Source organism: Lontra canadensis, unplaced genomic scaffold (assembly GCF_010015895.1).
Source record: "Lontra canadensis isolate GAN:19392208 unplaced genomic scaffold, GSC_riverotter_1.0 scaffold82, whole genome shotgun sequence".
Taxonomy (NCBI): domain Eukaryota; kingdom Metazoa; phylum Chordata; class Mammalia; order Carnivora; family Mustelidae; genus Lontra; species Lontra canadensis.
The window spans coordinates 4,513,727-4,530,401 of record NW_022631076.1 but is presented as its reverse complement, the minus strand read 5'-3'; the positions used below and the strand labels follow the sequence as shown (position 1 = coordinate 4,530,401).

The following is a 16,675-nucleotide window of genomic DNA, read 5'->3' as shown; positions in this document are numbered from 1 at the left end:
TCCTTATTAAAAACACGCACATAAAAACACTTGGAATCCATATATTCTTTGGGCTACCAATCTGAACTCACATTTACAAAAGAAAAAATATTGAATTCTGACAATATTTAAATGCTCCCTAATGTAACTACTCAAAGCAGGAAACTAAGGCAAACATTTGCAAATGTGTTTGTACATTGCTGACATGAGTTTTATTAGCCAAACTCCTAAAGAGAAGCTTATCAGGAGTAATTTACTTGTCATAAGAAATATTGTTGAAGCTGAAAAATTATAAAAGTGTCAGAATTATACAGAAAACGGGTCTTTCCTAAAACTTTTTTTGCTATCTAGCATTCATCTATAAGAAAATTTTTATAGGAAGAATGCCCCATCTCATCTAATAAATTTTCAGAGCCAAATTTGCTAAAATCAACGTTAATGTCAGCATAGATATGTTACCAGAAGAAAACTGTAAGAATTCTAAAATATTTCTCCAAAAAGCCAACATGTCCTATTTAGAACTTAACCTTGTATGAACTGACCACAATAAATGAAAAATAATTAAGAGGAAGACAACAGAGTATTTTGGCTGGGAAACCAAGCAATAAAAAACTGCCCTGGAAGAGCAAAACTTCTCTTTGGGTCAAATCCAAACCAACACATTGCACTTTGTCACAAACTCTATGGTATTCTGCCACCAATGACTTCAAGACAAAAGATGATCATCACAGCATTTTCTTCCCCACAATCACATAATGTAAGTATTCCTGCAACACAATTCAAGTTCTAAAATGCAACCTACAGAAGGAGGTCACAACCGACATTCTCAATCAGATATCACTCTGATGAGACACCTCATTAGTGCAATAAAAGCTGAACTTAAGAGTGGACTTAGCTTCAACAGACTAGTGTTCCAGAAGATGAAAATACCAAGGTAGCAACCTCTCCCAAAAAGATAAGCACTATTATTTTTAAGGATCTAGCTTAGAGACAACTAGAAAGTCATTCTTTAAAGAAATCAATTGCCTAATTTCTCCAGTGAGCCCTGCAATGAGTCATTCCTTATGAAAAGGTGAAATGCCCGTTACCTACTGCAGCAGAAAGCATACTAGAGCCTCACTACAACATTCCTCCACAGAACAAAGCTCATTAGAGATCAGTTTTAGACACTCCTCCCCAAATTAAGAAAATCTAAATACTTAAGAACTCAGTTAAAAGGCCATACTCATGGGGCGCCTGGGTGGCTCAGTGGGTTGAAGCCTCTGCCTTCGGCTCAGGTCATGATCTCAGGGTCCTGGGATGGAGCCCCGCATTGGGCTCTCTGCTCAGCAGGGAGCCTGCTTCTCCCTCTCTCTCTGCCTGCCTCTCTGCCTACTTGTGATCTCTGTCTGTCAAATAAACAAATAAATAAATTTTTTTTAAAAAGCCATACTCATGAAATGTGATTGCCTAGTTTATGATCTAGATTAGCAATTTAATATGGCTTAAGCTGTTCCTATGTTTATTAATTTTAAAAACCAAATGGAAACTGAAAGGTCTAAGACACTCCACTGATAACTAAATTAGCAATGAAGTAAGAAAGTGGAAATCAAGTTTTAACCATTAACATACCCCCAAAAAGGTGGAATATCAACTAGTAACCAGTCTGGTATTCATACCAAACTCACTGTCCCCCATCATAAGATGGAATTCTATGAAGCATCCGTACTGGATAGCTACAAGTACTCGTCATACACACTGTTGCCTTCAGAACAGTGGTACAAGCCATTTTCTTCTCTGTAACTGCTATAGTTTGTGCTTGGTGCTTTAAGGAAAGTCAACCTGGAGGTGGTTGGGTGGCTCAGTTGGTTAAGCCGCTGACTTCAACTTGGGTCATGGTCCCAGAGTCCTGGGATTGAGCTCAGCATCGGGCTCTCTGCTCAGCAAGGAATCTGCTTCTCTGTGCTCTCTCCCTCTCAAAAAAATAAAATCTTAAAAAAAAAAAAAAGGAACGTCAACCTGCCTGCCCCAGGAGATTTTTAAACAAAGGACCTTCCTCCGTGCAGGATGAAGACAAGCATATAGAAAGGCAAGGCCCAAGAGAATGGTTAAATAAGAATTCTGCCCATCAGATATAAAATATGTGCACAGCACCAAAACGAACCTGGCAGTGGCAGATGAAATAATGCTAGATTAACAAAAAGACTGCCTGTCACTTAAGCTCTGGTCTTAACCTAGACTAAGTTATCAGTCTGCCCTCTAAGATGGCTGCGGTAAATTGCAGTCCCCCACACACCAGAACTTAACGTGACTAAGCTTTTATTCTAAAAGCAGCAAACTACAACTTAGGAAAATTACTTTTTTAAAAAAAATTCTAGAAGACTAGTGAAGGACATTAGTCATTTTCAGTTTCTAACCAAAGTGATTACTTCTAATCCCAGTAATGAAATACTAATATTTCACTTTCAACCACAAAAAAAAATTCCCTACCAACTGCCCCCAGATATGCCAGCCCTGAACCGACTTGTGATTTCACCTTTAACTTCTCTACCTTTCAAATACCCTAAAGGAATGATTAAATTAAAATAAAGACATGAATTTTTTTTTCATGTAAGAACATTCCATCATTTGAACTCTGTCTTTGCTTTCTTTTTTTTTTTTTTTTTTTTAAGATTTTATTTACTTATTTGACAGAGATCACAAGTAGGCAGAGAGGCAGGCAGAGAAAGAGAAGGGGAAGCAGGCTCCCTGCCAAGCAGAGAGCTCGATGCAGGGCTCGATCCCAGGACCCCGGGATCACGACCTGAGCCGAAGGCAGAGGATTTAACCCACTGAGCCTCCCAGGTGCCCCTAAACTGTTTAAAGCACTTCTTAAGCCTAACTCCATCCTTAGAGGTTTCTAAAGATTATCAAAAAGAAAGAAATTTCATTTGGTATCTGACTTTAAACTTTAAAAAAAAAAAACTTCACCGAGATACAGAAACTACTTAAATTGTGGTCATCTTAATTTAGTAATATTCTCATTTTATCAACTCTATAAATTCACGTGCAATCATCATTCCCTGAGCTAGCAAATGTCACATGCCTTGCCAGTTTCCATATAAAAACTAATTCTTCTGAAAACCTGTTGCTTGCCTGTGCAACTGCACTCTGAAAACACTCCCCTAACACAGCAGAACCTCTTTTTTCATGTTACTCGGGTAACACGGATCATCATGATGTTTAGTCAAACATTATGAGGAGACCAGACTCTGAGCAAACACAAATATATCTTTAAACCAGTTTCTAACAGGATGAACTGGGGGAATGGCAATAATCAGAGTGCAATACGGCGAAACTGGCCTATGAGTGTCAAGGAGCACTGCGGACAGCAGATGGTGGCTATACGGCTGAAGATCATGTCCAGAAGTGCATCACTTGCCAACAGTACTTTGTGAGGAATAATAAAAACCTCCACACTAAAAATTCTCTAAACTACAGCACTGGAAACATTTTGAGAATAAAGAAACATCAACTTTCTATTGTTTTCTACCTTCTTTTTTTTTTTTTTTAAGATCTTATTTATTTGACAGAGAGATGGCAAGTAGGCAGAGAGGCAGGCAGAGAGAGAGGCAGAGAGAGACATCAGGCTGAGCAGAGAGCCTGATGCGGGGCTTGATCCCAGGACCCTGGGATTGTGACCCGAGCTGAAGACAGAGACTTAACCCACTGAGCCACCCAGGTGCCCCTGTTTTCTACCTTCTTTAAATGTTAAAGCTTACTTGTTAGCTACAGAGTACATATTAAAAGAAAAAGATTTCTCTAAGTCAAGTTTTGGCTGAGACTAAGATCTGAAATTAAAATTAACTTTTTGTACTTCAGTACAAAAAACATGTAATCAGAAAATTGCCAAATCAATTAATTTAAATAATACATGCCATTGCCTCAAAGCCGAATGCCATACACACAAAGAAATCTACCTACAAGTCATCCCCCATCTCTAATTCCCTTCCTCCCAATCCTTACATGCAGGCCTTTCCTAAAGTGACCCATCTCAGCCCTCCTCTGCAGATTTTATCTCCTCTTGCCTTACTTATTTCTCCCATTTCCTGTCAGTTACTAAATCCAGTTCCTTCATTTTCAGCTTTGAATCCATCCTTCCTTTCCTTTGTTGTTGCCTAATCAAGTCTTTATCACCTTGGGTCTAAATCACCAGGACAAGATAAGTGACTCTATTTGCTTGTGTCTGTATTCTCAACTATCCAAACGACTCTTCCTAAAACACTACTCTGACCAGAGTTCCAATTTAATAGCCTTCAATGACTTTAACCCATTAGCAAATGGAAGCCAAACACCTTAGCCCTGCATGTAACATTCTTTTTCCTCTACTTCCCAGAAGCTTTAAAACCTACTTTCCACTCTTCTTAACCCAGTGACCTTTGCTCCAACTATATTGGTTTATTTATTCCAAACAGGCCAAATGGTTTCCCTCTTCAGTCCTTTGCTGAATATCTTTTACCTTTTACCTGATCTATAATGCATGACTCCAACCCTGATCCCCAAGAGCCCAGAAATACCAATTCACACTATACTTCTTCCATAAAACTTTCCCAGAATGAATGAAGTAGTGGAATGTTACCTGCCAGTAACAGGTAAATAATCATGAACTGCTTATTGGCATCTCTTGTATACTAATTTTGAAATACTGAGTTCTGCATGGTTATAAAACTTTTTATATAGTTTTATCTTCACAAAGAGCATACTGAAGTAGTCATTTATGAATGAAATTATCTGATGTCAGATTTGCTTCAAAATAATGAAGGTTGAGTCAGGGGTAGTGGATTGGGATATGGAAGAAATAAAATTAACAATTGCTGAACTAGGTACTTGGTAATTTCTTATATGATTTTCTCTACATTTATATATCCATTTGAAAATTTCTATATTGAAATGTTTAGAACATAAACATTAAAATATACAAACTGAATATATTCCCTGAAAAGTGGAAAGTAGTTTGTTCGTTTGCTTGTTCTTTTAATATGGAGTTTGGGAAAACTGAGCACTAAAGAATTTCCTTAGCAGTTGGGGCTGGAGTAAAGAATTATTTTTAAAGCATCATTAAAGAAAAAAATTATATACAATTTGACTGCTGGTAAAATGTGACAGCATTCCACCTTTTTGATTAAGGAATCACCAACACAATTTAAATGGTATAAAAGACCTTAAATATAATCCAAATTATGTGCCAATCATTCTCATTCCATAAACTAGCATTTATGTAACAAATATTACATGCAAACAGTATATTACTGATAGCAAATTCTATTACCTCTATTATCATAGTTGAGAAAAAATGAAAGCCAGGGTGATCCACTAAAAAATAAAAAATGACTGAATGCAGAATTTTACCTAATCTCAGCCCACTGCCTTAAGGTACTCACTTTTTGAGAAAGGAAAAAGGAAAAACACTGGTTATTCTGGTTGAATTGAGGACTGGTCACTTGTGGAAATGTCAGAAATTAAAAACATCTGGGAGTTATTTCAAACTATAATGGGGAAAAGGGGGCTGAATATTGATGAAACAAGCTTGGCCAAGAGTTGATAACTGTTAAAACTGATTGATGAGCTCATGGGAGATTCATTATACTTGTCTAATTACTTCTGCTCTTGCAGGTATTTGAATTTTTCCACAATAAAAAATAGACAGGTAAGTGTACCCCAAAAGACTGTATTTTGAAAAAAGAGCTAGGGGTCTCTGGAAAAGGCCTTTTTAAAGACATGCATACATGTTGGAAATCATTTTAAGGACACTCATCCTTGATCTTATCTATGGATTCTTCCAGTATAAAAACAATAAAAGAGAAGAAACATATACATGCACAGAATGGAAGGCAATATGTCAAAATATCAACAAAGTATCATCGCCTTTGCAAATAACCAGCTTCTATGCCATTAATTAAAATTATGAAAAATTAAATTTTAAGTTTATATCTCACAAATGAAACTTTTTAAAAGCAATTTGAAAAAAATCATAAATTTGAGATTATTTTTAGAATGTATGTGTATCAGTTCCTTTTGAGCTATGTATTTCCTCTCTTACAGGTATTGTGGGGGTTCTGGCAGGTGAGACTTTGCATGTCAGCTTTTAAAAATCAAATGTAGGACAGATGGCAATGTTGCACCCTAACAAAATTTCCTCTAGCACAACACCAACAGCTGTGATGGTACAGCTGAGAAAGAACTACCACCATAGCTGTTTATCTTTTATTTCCAGATCCAGGGTTCAATCAGGCAATATCAAGGAAAAAAACTGAAAGTGCTCCTAGGTGGCTCAGCCAGTTAAGCGTCTGCCTTCAGTTCAAGTCATGATCCCACTGTCCCTGGATCAAGCCCATTGTCCAGCTCCCTGCTTAGCGGGGAGTTGCTTCTCCCTCTGCCCCTCCCCCCAACTTGTGTGTGTGTGCTTGCTCTTTCTTTCTCTCTCTCTCTCTCAAATAAATAAAGTCTTAAAAAAAAAAAAAAAAAAGGAAGAAAAGAGACTAAAAGCAAGTCAAACTTGCAATTATGCAGTAAGCACTTAGTAATAAACATTACACTTAGTTCCTCCCTCCAACTAAAGAGATTTTTTTTTTTTAATTGGTCTGTAGGGCACATTTCAATTGTACCTCAACTCTGAAAGAAACACAGGAGCTTTCTGCAGGGAACATATAAAACTATCTCATAAGCTACATTTAACCCTCAAGTTACAATGTGATTTCTTCTAATTTAAGTGAAACCTTTTAAAAATGAAGATGACCTATAGCTTGCTCCTTAGGGAACATGCTGCCTATATGAATATCTGAGAAATAATAGGGTCAATCCTAAGTTAAATATATATGGAAAGAGCGAGTAAGAGATAAGGTGGGAAACATTTCTGAACAAAATGACCACTTCTATTATCCAGAATAAAACTGCTTTAAATTATGTCGATTTACAATTTTTCCCTTTTTTTTTTCTTCTCCAATATTACACAGAGCTGGAAGATCATCTTTCAGTACAACAGCTTCAGTACCAAAGAGGATTTAAAATTTACCCTTTGTCAACTTAAGGTACAAATATAATAGTAACTAATTGCATGGTTTTAGTAGCTTGCCAAGCTCAATAAAGTAAATTAGGCATGAAATGTTGCAATATTTGAGGATTACACATAGGGATCTCTATGGGAGGCAGGAGAACAGGGTGGTTAAAAAGTTCTGGGGCTAAATCCCCTGCATTAGGAATCTAACTCTGTCCTTACCAACAGTACAACCTCAAGCATGTTACTTAACTTCCCTGTCCTAAGTCCCCATCAGTAAAATGGAGAATTGTACCTATAGATAACAGTGTTAGAAGAACCCAGTCAGATAATATATGTAAAGTATTAAAAAAAAAAAATACTAATGGCTACCAAAGCTATGAGCGCTGTGACACAGAACACACAAAGAATTAAGGCACCTGAGATCCTATGCTAAAAAAAACCTCAGACTCAATGAAATTCAAATGTTGATTTCTCACTTTTATCTTTGCACTATGAGCATTTTACTTACCATTGTACCTATATCTCTAAAATGCTTTCTGGTCTTCCATAATATCCTCAATATTAATGATGAAAATAAGGAACTAGAAAATGTTTAGACTTCCTATCTCAACCAATTTCACTCCAGCACACCACCAGAAAATATAAAGCAAAGGCTAACAGGTCATTTAAGACTTGTTTCACACATTTTTAAGAGTCACGTCAATTGGTAAACACTTATTTAGCATTTATGTGTTCAGCACTGTACTAGGAGGAAAGACAGCTATGTGAGACAGCCATAGGTTCTTCGTAAATAAATAGTACAGTAACAGATGGGACACCAGGCTAAACTACATAGTGATGGCCAGAAACCCGATTATTAGGGGAAAAGACAATTTACTGAAAGCCAAAGAGACTTTAATATTTAAGAACTGTGATGATGAATTTCTCCCCTGGTCCATTCAGCTAGTTTTTCCCAACAAAGACTATAAGGCAGAGGTTTTTGTTGTTGGTGGTGGTTTTTTGTTTGTTTGTTTGTTTGTTTGTTTTAAGATAAAAGACCCAAAAAAAAAGAGGGAAAGGCCTGGTTGAACTCTGACATGCTTAGTGACTCAGAATTCATGCCCTCAAAGCAGCATACCAACCTCTGGTAGCAAGTCAGATATACCTATACATTTTTTTAAACCTATGTATATGTTCAGCTCATACAACTTTAATGAATTGTTTTCCTTAATTAGTCCTTAAACATATCTAAAGCTTTAAGAGATCTACGTATTTATTTCAGTGATGTGAAATTGAATCCTTGTAACACAATGAGGTACAGGTAAAAATCATATGCACTTTACAAACTGACAAACCACAGGACCAGGAAGTGTAAGTGACAAGCTCAAGGTTGCACCAAATGGTTTTGCGCAGTTAGAAGACCAACTCCTGACCTCTTCATCTCTGTGCGCTGCTGCCTTCCCTAGAGACTTCTACTTTTATCATTCATTCATGATTTTATAGACCTTGGTTTTACTGCTTCTGAGTCCTCTTCTTTCCAGATCAAAGTGAAATAACTTTAGTCTCTCTTCATGCACCTGTTCCCTATGATAATTTTAATTGTTCTCTGGTTCCCCTGTATCCTTTTTTCAGGGAAGTGATCAGGTACAAATGCATCATAATTTTGACACAAGAAACAAAAACGTTTACTATTTTTTCCAAAATCCAACCACATACTTTATAACAGCAGCTTAACAGTTTGCCATGATTCCCAGATCTTTAACCCTAATGATAACTAAAAGTCTAGAAACCAACAAGTTTGGACTTGATAAAAATGGTATGAGTTGGCTCCTATAGGGTCCTATGCAGAGGAAAATAATTTCAAAAATACCAGTCAGCAACTGCAGGGAACCAAAAACTAGAAATGACAGGAGTCAAGTAGACCAGTTAGAATATTACTGTTCACATAATGGGTTTATATGACGGCAAGAAACTTTCAGAAACTATTACCAATGGATCCAGCACTTTATCTAACCACACCTTTTTTAAAAACACACTTTATATGATAATGTATGAACTGCCACACACTATCAGTAATCCTGACAGGAGGCATAATTACACTGCTTAACTGGCAACTCAAGGCACGCCTTCCTATTAGAACCTGGCAGTCTCAGGAAACAGCCAAAACACCATTTTACCAAAATTTGAGGCTTTCACGATTGAGCTTAATTTCAGACCAATTAATAAGTGTAAGCCACACCCTACGTTAACAGGCACAGATTTGTTTAAATTAATCTCCCCAGGGGCAGGCTAATTCAGGAGTTAGCATTATTAGAATCTGTGTGAACAAATGGGTGCAGGTGTTCACATTACCAATAAGAGAGTTAACTCTTAAGCCACCTATTAACAGAGATGCCTGGTGTTTGTGAGCTACTGGTTGTTTTTTTTTTTTTTTTAAGATTTTATCTATTTATCTGACAGAGAGAGAATCAGCAATAGAGGGAACACAAGCAGTGGGAGTGGGAGAGGGAGAAGCAGGCTCCCCTATGAGCAGAGAGCTCAATCCCAAGACCCTGGGATCATGACCTTAGCGGAAGACAGAAACTTAACGAATGACCCACCCAGGTGCCCCGAGCTACTGGTTTTTTAAAGGTTGAGGCATTTATGGGGATGCTGATATGCAAAGTGTGACAGTTTGGTTGAAAAAGAATGTATTCACCTTCACTATGAGTAGGTGCCCTCCACCATCATTCATCACGGCAAAAGGAAGTCAAAGTCAGAAAAACTGCTGTATTACAAATACCACATCATGCTACTCTGGGTCGCACTACCTCTGAATGTAACCTCTCAGAAGGTTATCAAGAGTGAGTGTTACAATCCTGAAAAGTAACTAACATGTTGTAGGTAGTCAGTAAACAATTAGACAACATTCCTTCCAACCCTGAACTAAACACATGCAGCACAAATCTATTCAAAGTGTCTTTTCATTTTGTATAAATAAGTAAAAAGCAAATCATGCTGCACTGTCTAATAAAAAGATTTTAATTCTGAAAGTATCACTATACTGGTTTCTCATTTACTGTAAGATCAATTTGTTTGGAAAGTTCTTTTTAAATTAACTATATCAGCTTTTCTACCATAAAATATTTATTGAGTTTGTATTTAAAAGTTAAATACATTTGTATTAAATACACTTGTAAAAATTTACAACACATTTAAAAAAATATTAAGTGACCACAAATCAAAATTAGCACTACGGCAAGACGCCTTTTTAAATAACTTTTCCAGCGACTGCAAGGAAAACAACAAAAAACACTTTGCAATAACCCAAAGTTAGTCTGAACAAATACGTCATCCCAAACCAAACAAACTATATCCCAGGAGAAATGCCATAGAGAGTGAAATTCAAAGTCTAAGACGCTCTACTGAGAACAGACTAGCCACCTATTCCTCAAGGAGTTCAATCCCAGACACAGAATATTCTTGTAAAAATATAACTGGCTACAAGTCAATACATAGTTCACAGAAAGAAAGTAGCGTATTATCCGTTTAGAAAGAAAACATAAGTTGTTAATGAAAGAACGTGCAAAAGTGAGCAATTGTGAATAGCACTAAATGAAACAAGTGAACTTGAGAGGATTAACAATTGTTCCACAATAACCTATTCAGTATTACTGAAGTAAATTTAGTATTTAATAATGGGGAAATAGAAGATAATCACCTTTGAATGTTTAGAATAAGTTTGCCATTTTATCATTTAAGATTTCAAAACAAGTGGTCTCTGATCAAGTGACAAAATAAGTTCTAATGCAACACCACGTTCATTTCTTTTTCTTGAAAAGGTGAAATAAATTTACAGAAACTATTCTTCCATATATTTGAACAACCATCAGGAATATGTTCATATTTACATATTTTCCGGCGGTGATCTATTTAAAAGTACTCTCAATTCATAAACATTGTTGAGTGTATGTATGTGTATTCCCCTCGCCCCACTGAGGGCCAGTGGATTAACCTACTCGATGAAGAAAGTAAATCCTTTAAAACTTTATTCCAATGGCTAAATGGCTGGCAATAACAGGCTCCAACACGCAAATGTATTCCCTGAAAAATGATTCAATCAGCCCCAAAAAAATGGCCCTCCACACCACTGAACATAACATGTTTGTACTCTCTTCTATAAATAGGATGGTTTATTTTTAAAAGTTAGTAAATTTTTTGATAAGAAAATTCCACTGATATCAATAGCCACAGGCACTTTTCTCAGCTTAGTGGCTCATCCAATGACATGGACAGCATGACCACAGACTGCAAGATCACATCAGGGTGAAAACCTGAATCGTGCAGACCAAGATTTCTCAAACTGATGACATTTGGGCCAGATAATTCTTTGTGTGGGGACCATCATGTGTGTTACAGGATATCTCACAACATCCCTAGCCTCTAACGGCTAGATGCCAGGATCATACCCTCCCCAGGTATCAGAACCAAAAATGTCCCCAGACATTGCCAAACATCCCCTGGGGGACAAATTTTGATCTAGGAGTCTAACAACATATTACAGTGTTTCAGTTTTCAAGAGTAAGTTCTGCGACACCAAGACAGTTCCAGGAAACTTCAGGCATTCCAAGTAGCTACTTTATACCAAACTTTCCTGGATCTCACAAAGTAACTGAAACCTTATTACTGCAGATAGCGAATTCTTCCACATGTGCATGATTAAACACTCTTGTGATGATGAATCTGGGAAAGGCTGGGACAGGAGCCAACAGTGACTGGGTTTTATAGTTTCGATGAATTACACCTTCTTTTAACCCTTCTATGGACTAACCATCCTTGCGAGAGAGTACCCTTTTTTCCACCAAACATTTTCCCCAGCACCGTCAACATTAAGACGCCCTCCGGGTTCTCACCATTCAGACCCTGTGCCTGTCCTGTCACTGTACTGGGGTCTCACCCAAGAGCTCAGGGACCTTCAACTACCAGACCAGCCTGTCTCTGCCACTTCCCTCAGGCCCTGCTCTCATCAAGACAACCCCTGCCCAGGTCAGCTGCTGACCCTTGACCCCGACCTGACCCCGATGACCCCTCCCCGCCCCCAGGGCGGTACCTGAAGTAGTAGACATCGCTCTTGCCGGCACTGAGCCCAGATTTTCGGATCACTTCCTCCTTCTTCCATCCGGGGGGGAGGGCCGGGCAGTCCATCCTCTTCCCGCTCTCCGTGGCCCGGGGTCCCCTGGGCCCCGGCCCCGCGCTCCCCGACGGGAAAGGGACCGGCTCCCGCCGGGGGGCGCCGCCGCCACCGCTGCTGCCGCCGCAGCCGCCGCCGTCGCCGCCAAGGCCGCCGCCGCCACTCGGGGGACGGCCGCGGCCCCGGCCCCGGCCCCGGCCCCGTCCCCGGCCACGGCCCCGGCCCCGGCCACGGCCACAGACGCCGCCGCCCCGGCCCGCCTGCTTCCACCGCCCCCGGCCACGGCCGCCGCCCCGAGCGCCTTCCCTGCGCACGCCGCTCACCGGGGACGGGGCGAGCGCGCTGCCCTGGCCCCCCTGCTCTATGGCGGAGTCGCCGCCAGCGCCGCTGCCGCCCGCCGCGCTCTCCCCCTCCTCCTGCTCCGGGCAGCAGCGGCCTCCCCCCGGGTGCGCGCGCATCCAGCCCCCTCCCCAGCCGGCGCTGCGCTTCTTCCGTAACCGAGCCCTTGGAATCCCGGAGACCCGCCCCGCCCGCAGCGCGGCGCGCGGGGGACGCGCGCAAGCATCATAGAGCGGACGCGCACAGAGCGGCCCTCCCGCTCGGGGCGTGGCCCCGGCCGCCGCCTCTTAGGTCCTCCAAGCGCTCTGGGCGGCCATATTGTCTCCGCCTCTCGAGGACACGCCCCCGGCCCCACCCGCTCCGTCCCCGGCCGCGCCCTTCCGGCCCCCGGCCCCCACCGCCGCAGCGAGCGCAGAGCCCGGAAGGCGGGTCGGGCCCCGGAGTCATTTGTGGAGGAATGTCAGAAGGACTGCGGTTACTTAATTTCCTGTAGGGTTAACTTCCCTCTCTATATGATTTTACCTACGTTTGCTTCCCAATTAATGCGTAACAAAATATCTCATTTTATATTCACTAACTCGACAGTTCATTTAAGGAGGTGATAGATAACCCAATACTCCCTTTCCCGCCTCTACCAAAATTTGCCAAGGAGCTCAGATTAAAGAAGTGGGTCAAAGTGTCCCATTAGATGAATATCACTATGCTCCAAAGTGATTGGATTCTGGATTTAGATCCCTGGATTGATTATCGTCCAGAAGCTTTGTAAAGCTATAAGGAGAAAAATGGCAACTTGGAACATTCCCATCACTTCTTCAGGGTTTACCCTTAAATTCTTAAAATGACCAGAACCCCTGAAGCCACCTAGAATTTATCATATTTTGGAGGATTTTTTTCTTAGTTTAGCCCTCCTTGTATAAAGGCATTTGACAATTATCAGTGGCCTTTGGCTCGGTAAATACTCCCTTGTGTTGAAAGACTAACAACCCATTATGACAACCCTTTAGGAATCTGGGTGGAATTCATCTGGATCTGCCAACTCATCATTCAGAATTGAGTTTAAAGAACAGTGTCAAAGTGATTAAGAAAACTGATTTAAATTCCAGAGAAGCACGTTTTCTATGTGATGCTTAATACTTATAGGAATGTACTATCAAAATTCAAGATGATATGTGAAGAACTGTTTGGAAGACTGAAAAATGTAATGCATATTTTATCAGATTGATGATAAACTTCGGTTTTTGTACACATAGGACTTAAGAGTTGAGGGCTGAGTTTATTGTATAGAAAAAATTGATTAGGGGCGTCTGGGTGGCTGGGTAGTTTAAGCCTCTGCCTTCAGCTTGGGTCATGGTCTCAGGGTCCTGGGATCAGAGCCCGGTGTTTGGCTCCTTGCTCACCGGGAAGCCTGCTTCCTCCCCTCTTTCTTTGGCTGCCTCTCTGACTACTTGTGATCTCTCTGTCAAGTAAATAAATAAAATCTTAAAAAAAAAAAAAAAAAAGAAAGAAAGAAAGAAAGAAAAGATTGATTAATGGAAAATCAAAATTTATTTGACACATTTGCAATATATGCAAACACTAAATCATACACACAAGTCTGAATCTGAACTTAACCTTAGATATCTTTTGATGTCTTTGATTTGAGAAACACTAGGTCACAGCTTCCTCCGGGAAGACATTCTAAAAATGTGTCTAGCAAAGAGTTGGAAATTCAAGTCAAATTCTCAGGAGAGTGGTCAGTTCTGATGTGTTTTTAGAAGTCATCTTGTGAAAGTGGTAATTGAAGGTAACTCTGCAAGCAAGTAAGATCTCCGAGGAAGAACGTACATGGTTAAAATAGTAGTTTAAAATTTTAAAATAATAAAAACAAAAAGTGGACCAAGAATTAAATCTTAAGGAACACCTACAATTTGGCTCAGGTGAAGGAGTTAAAGTCAGAGAAAAATGAGATCAAAGTCTGGATGACAAACACTCTGTAAAAAGGATTTTGATTTTCACACCTAATTAAACTTAAAGGATGAACAAAGCAAAAATCTTAGTAAAAATGGTAGTTGAGACAATGCATGGGAAAAGATATACTTTTGGAAGTTTTTATTATTCCATGCTTTGTCATGAAAAGATCAAGTGACATAATGGATATAAAAGGCATGTTTAAAGGAACAAATTAGTATGAGTTCAAAGTAATTACTTTGACTTCTACTACCAGATTCCATTTACTAAATCATAGTTTAATGTTCCCCCAGTTAAGAAAAATCTCAAATAGGTTTTTCAGAAGCTTTCCTGGGTCACAATTTGAATTTGAATGATACCATAATGCAAAGTATAAATTTTTTTGTGTGTTTTTTTTATTCTCCCACTAAAAGAAGAAAGAAATCTAATTAAGGAAACATTAAATTCTTACAGAGTCTGGATTGAGATCCTAAAAATATTGAGAAAAGGTGCTAAATACTTAAAAGATAGATCATTTTATTTCTCTTAAAAATTGGACAAATAATATACCACTTAACAATTATGGAAAAATGCACTTTATATTACTCCTTGACAAACAGAAACGTTTTCTCAAGCAGTAGAGTTGTGACCAAATTTTTCAGTTTTATCTCTCTTACAGTGCAAAGGGTCTTGCTAGTCTTATTTTATGGCAAAAGTGAAAAACAACAACTAGGGAGAATTATGAAATCTGGTCCATTAAACAAACAATAGAGATTTAACCACCTCTGATCACTGCTTCCCAGGTGTAAAAGCAGGTGCTGAAACACCAGCTGTCACCTCTGGAAAACTATCCATTCTTTAAAGTGTTTTCTCCTTTATTGTTTACCTGGAAAAACTGAGGTTAAGCCCTTAAAGAAAAAGCAGTTCCCAAGAAAAACACCTACATGTTAATTTGTGTTTTTATTAAGAAAAATAGAACAAATTCAGTGAATGAAACTAAAAAGGCCTGTTGGAAGGTGGTGCTTGAGATCTGTGTATTTTATTGATAAATACATAACCTACATTTAAATGAATGAGTGTAATAAGATGCTCAGTAAAAGACAGATTTAAACAATGAAAAACCTTACTTTTTTTCCAGGAGCATATTTGGATCAAGTGACGGCAGGGGCATCACTTTCCTCTTTCACAGAGTTCAAGAAGCATGGTCAGAATTTATCAAGATATTAAATACAAGCGAGGGCATAGCCAAAAAAACATTCTCCAGCTCCAATTAGCAGGTTTTATGATTCATTGAGTTGGCCCAACTACTGTTCACCTAATTCCCAAGCAAAATGAAATGCTGCTGGCCTGGCATGTCAGGAAGCCGACTGACACTTTCAAGTACATACAGGATAAATAAAGATTTTTTTAATTGCTTTCCACTTGGAATGACTACAGAGGAATCTTGCCCTGCAGAGTTCAAACTAAAAAGAGAAGAGTTAATTATTTGAAAGGCAAGAGAAAACAAGAAGAGGTAAATTTTGAACCAAGGAAATTTATTTCAGAAGACGGCGTCCAGTACTTTAAAATTGTCCTGCTCGCTGTTACATTAGCTATAGGTAAGTGGCTGGTATTAAGTGTACAGGATTAAGGGATGGAGAGATGCTTATTTGATTTAACTTCCTAAAAATAGAAAACACAGTATTACCAGTAAAAAGAAAATGCTCTTTAGGTTTCAGAGCCCCATGGTACCACTTAGCGTGATAAACAGTGGTTTTTAACCTTAATTCTGGCTGCAAAACACCAGAATGCTAGGACACATGATCCATGAAAAATGAGAGCTGAATGTGGCTGGTGTTCAGGAGAGGGGGAGGGGCAGCAACCCTGTAAGTAGCTTAATGCATCTTGCCAGTAGATTTCATGCTGTAAGTGGCTTTCACTTATGTCTCTGGAAGTAGCAGAGCTAGGACTAGAACCCAAGTCTCTTGACCCCAAGTTCAGTCTTGTGTGCTTAGCTGCTTTCAAAACAGCCATATTATCTCTGGCTTCTTCACCCTGGAATTCGCTCCTTTGTTTCCACCACACACATACACACACCTCAGTGCCTTTCTTTTGCTGACTCCGACTTATCCCTGAGGTTTCACCTGAGACATCACTTCATCCAGAGAGCCTTTCCACAGTACCTCCACTCCTGCACTCTCTGGGCTGTCTACTACCATTAGGTATATCCCCCGTCCATTTATTATAATTGGTTGTTTCATTGTCTTTCCCCTTACCAACCTAGAAAG

At 39.4% G+C, this 16,675-nt stretch overlaps 1 protein-coding gene across 1 annotated transcript in view; it reads right to left on the bottom strand.

The window, feature by feature from the left end:
- Positions 1–12,703, bottom strand: part of MBD2 (methyl-CpG binding domain protein 2) — a 64,156-nt gene extending 51,453 nt beyond the window's left edge. Inside the window, exon 1 of the mRNA XM_032882473.1 lies at positions 12,063–12,703. Coding sequence (XP_032738364.1) covers positions 12,063–12,601 — 539 coding nt within the window. The 5' untranslated portion in view covers positions 12,602–12,703. The remainder of the gene's footprint in view (positions 1–12,062) is intronic.
- Between the last annotated feature and the right edge of the window lie 3,972 nt (positions 12,704–16,675).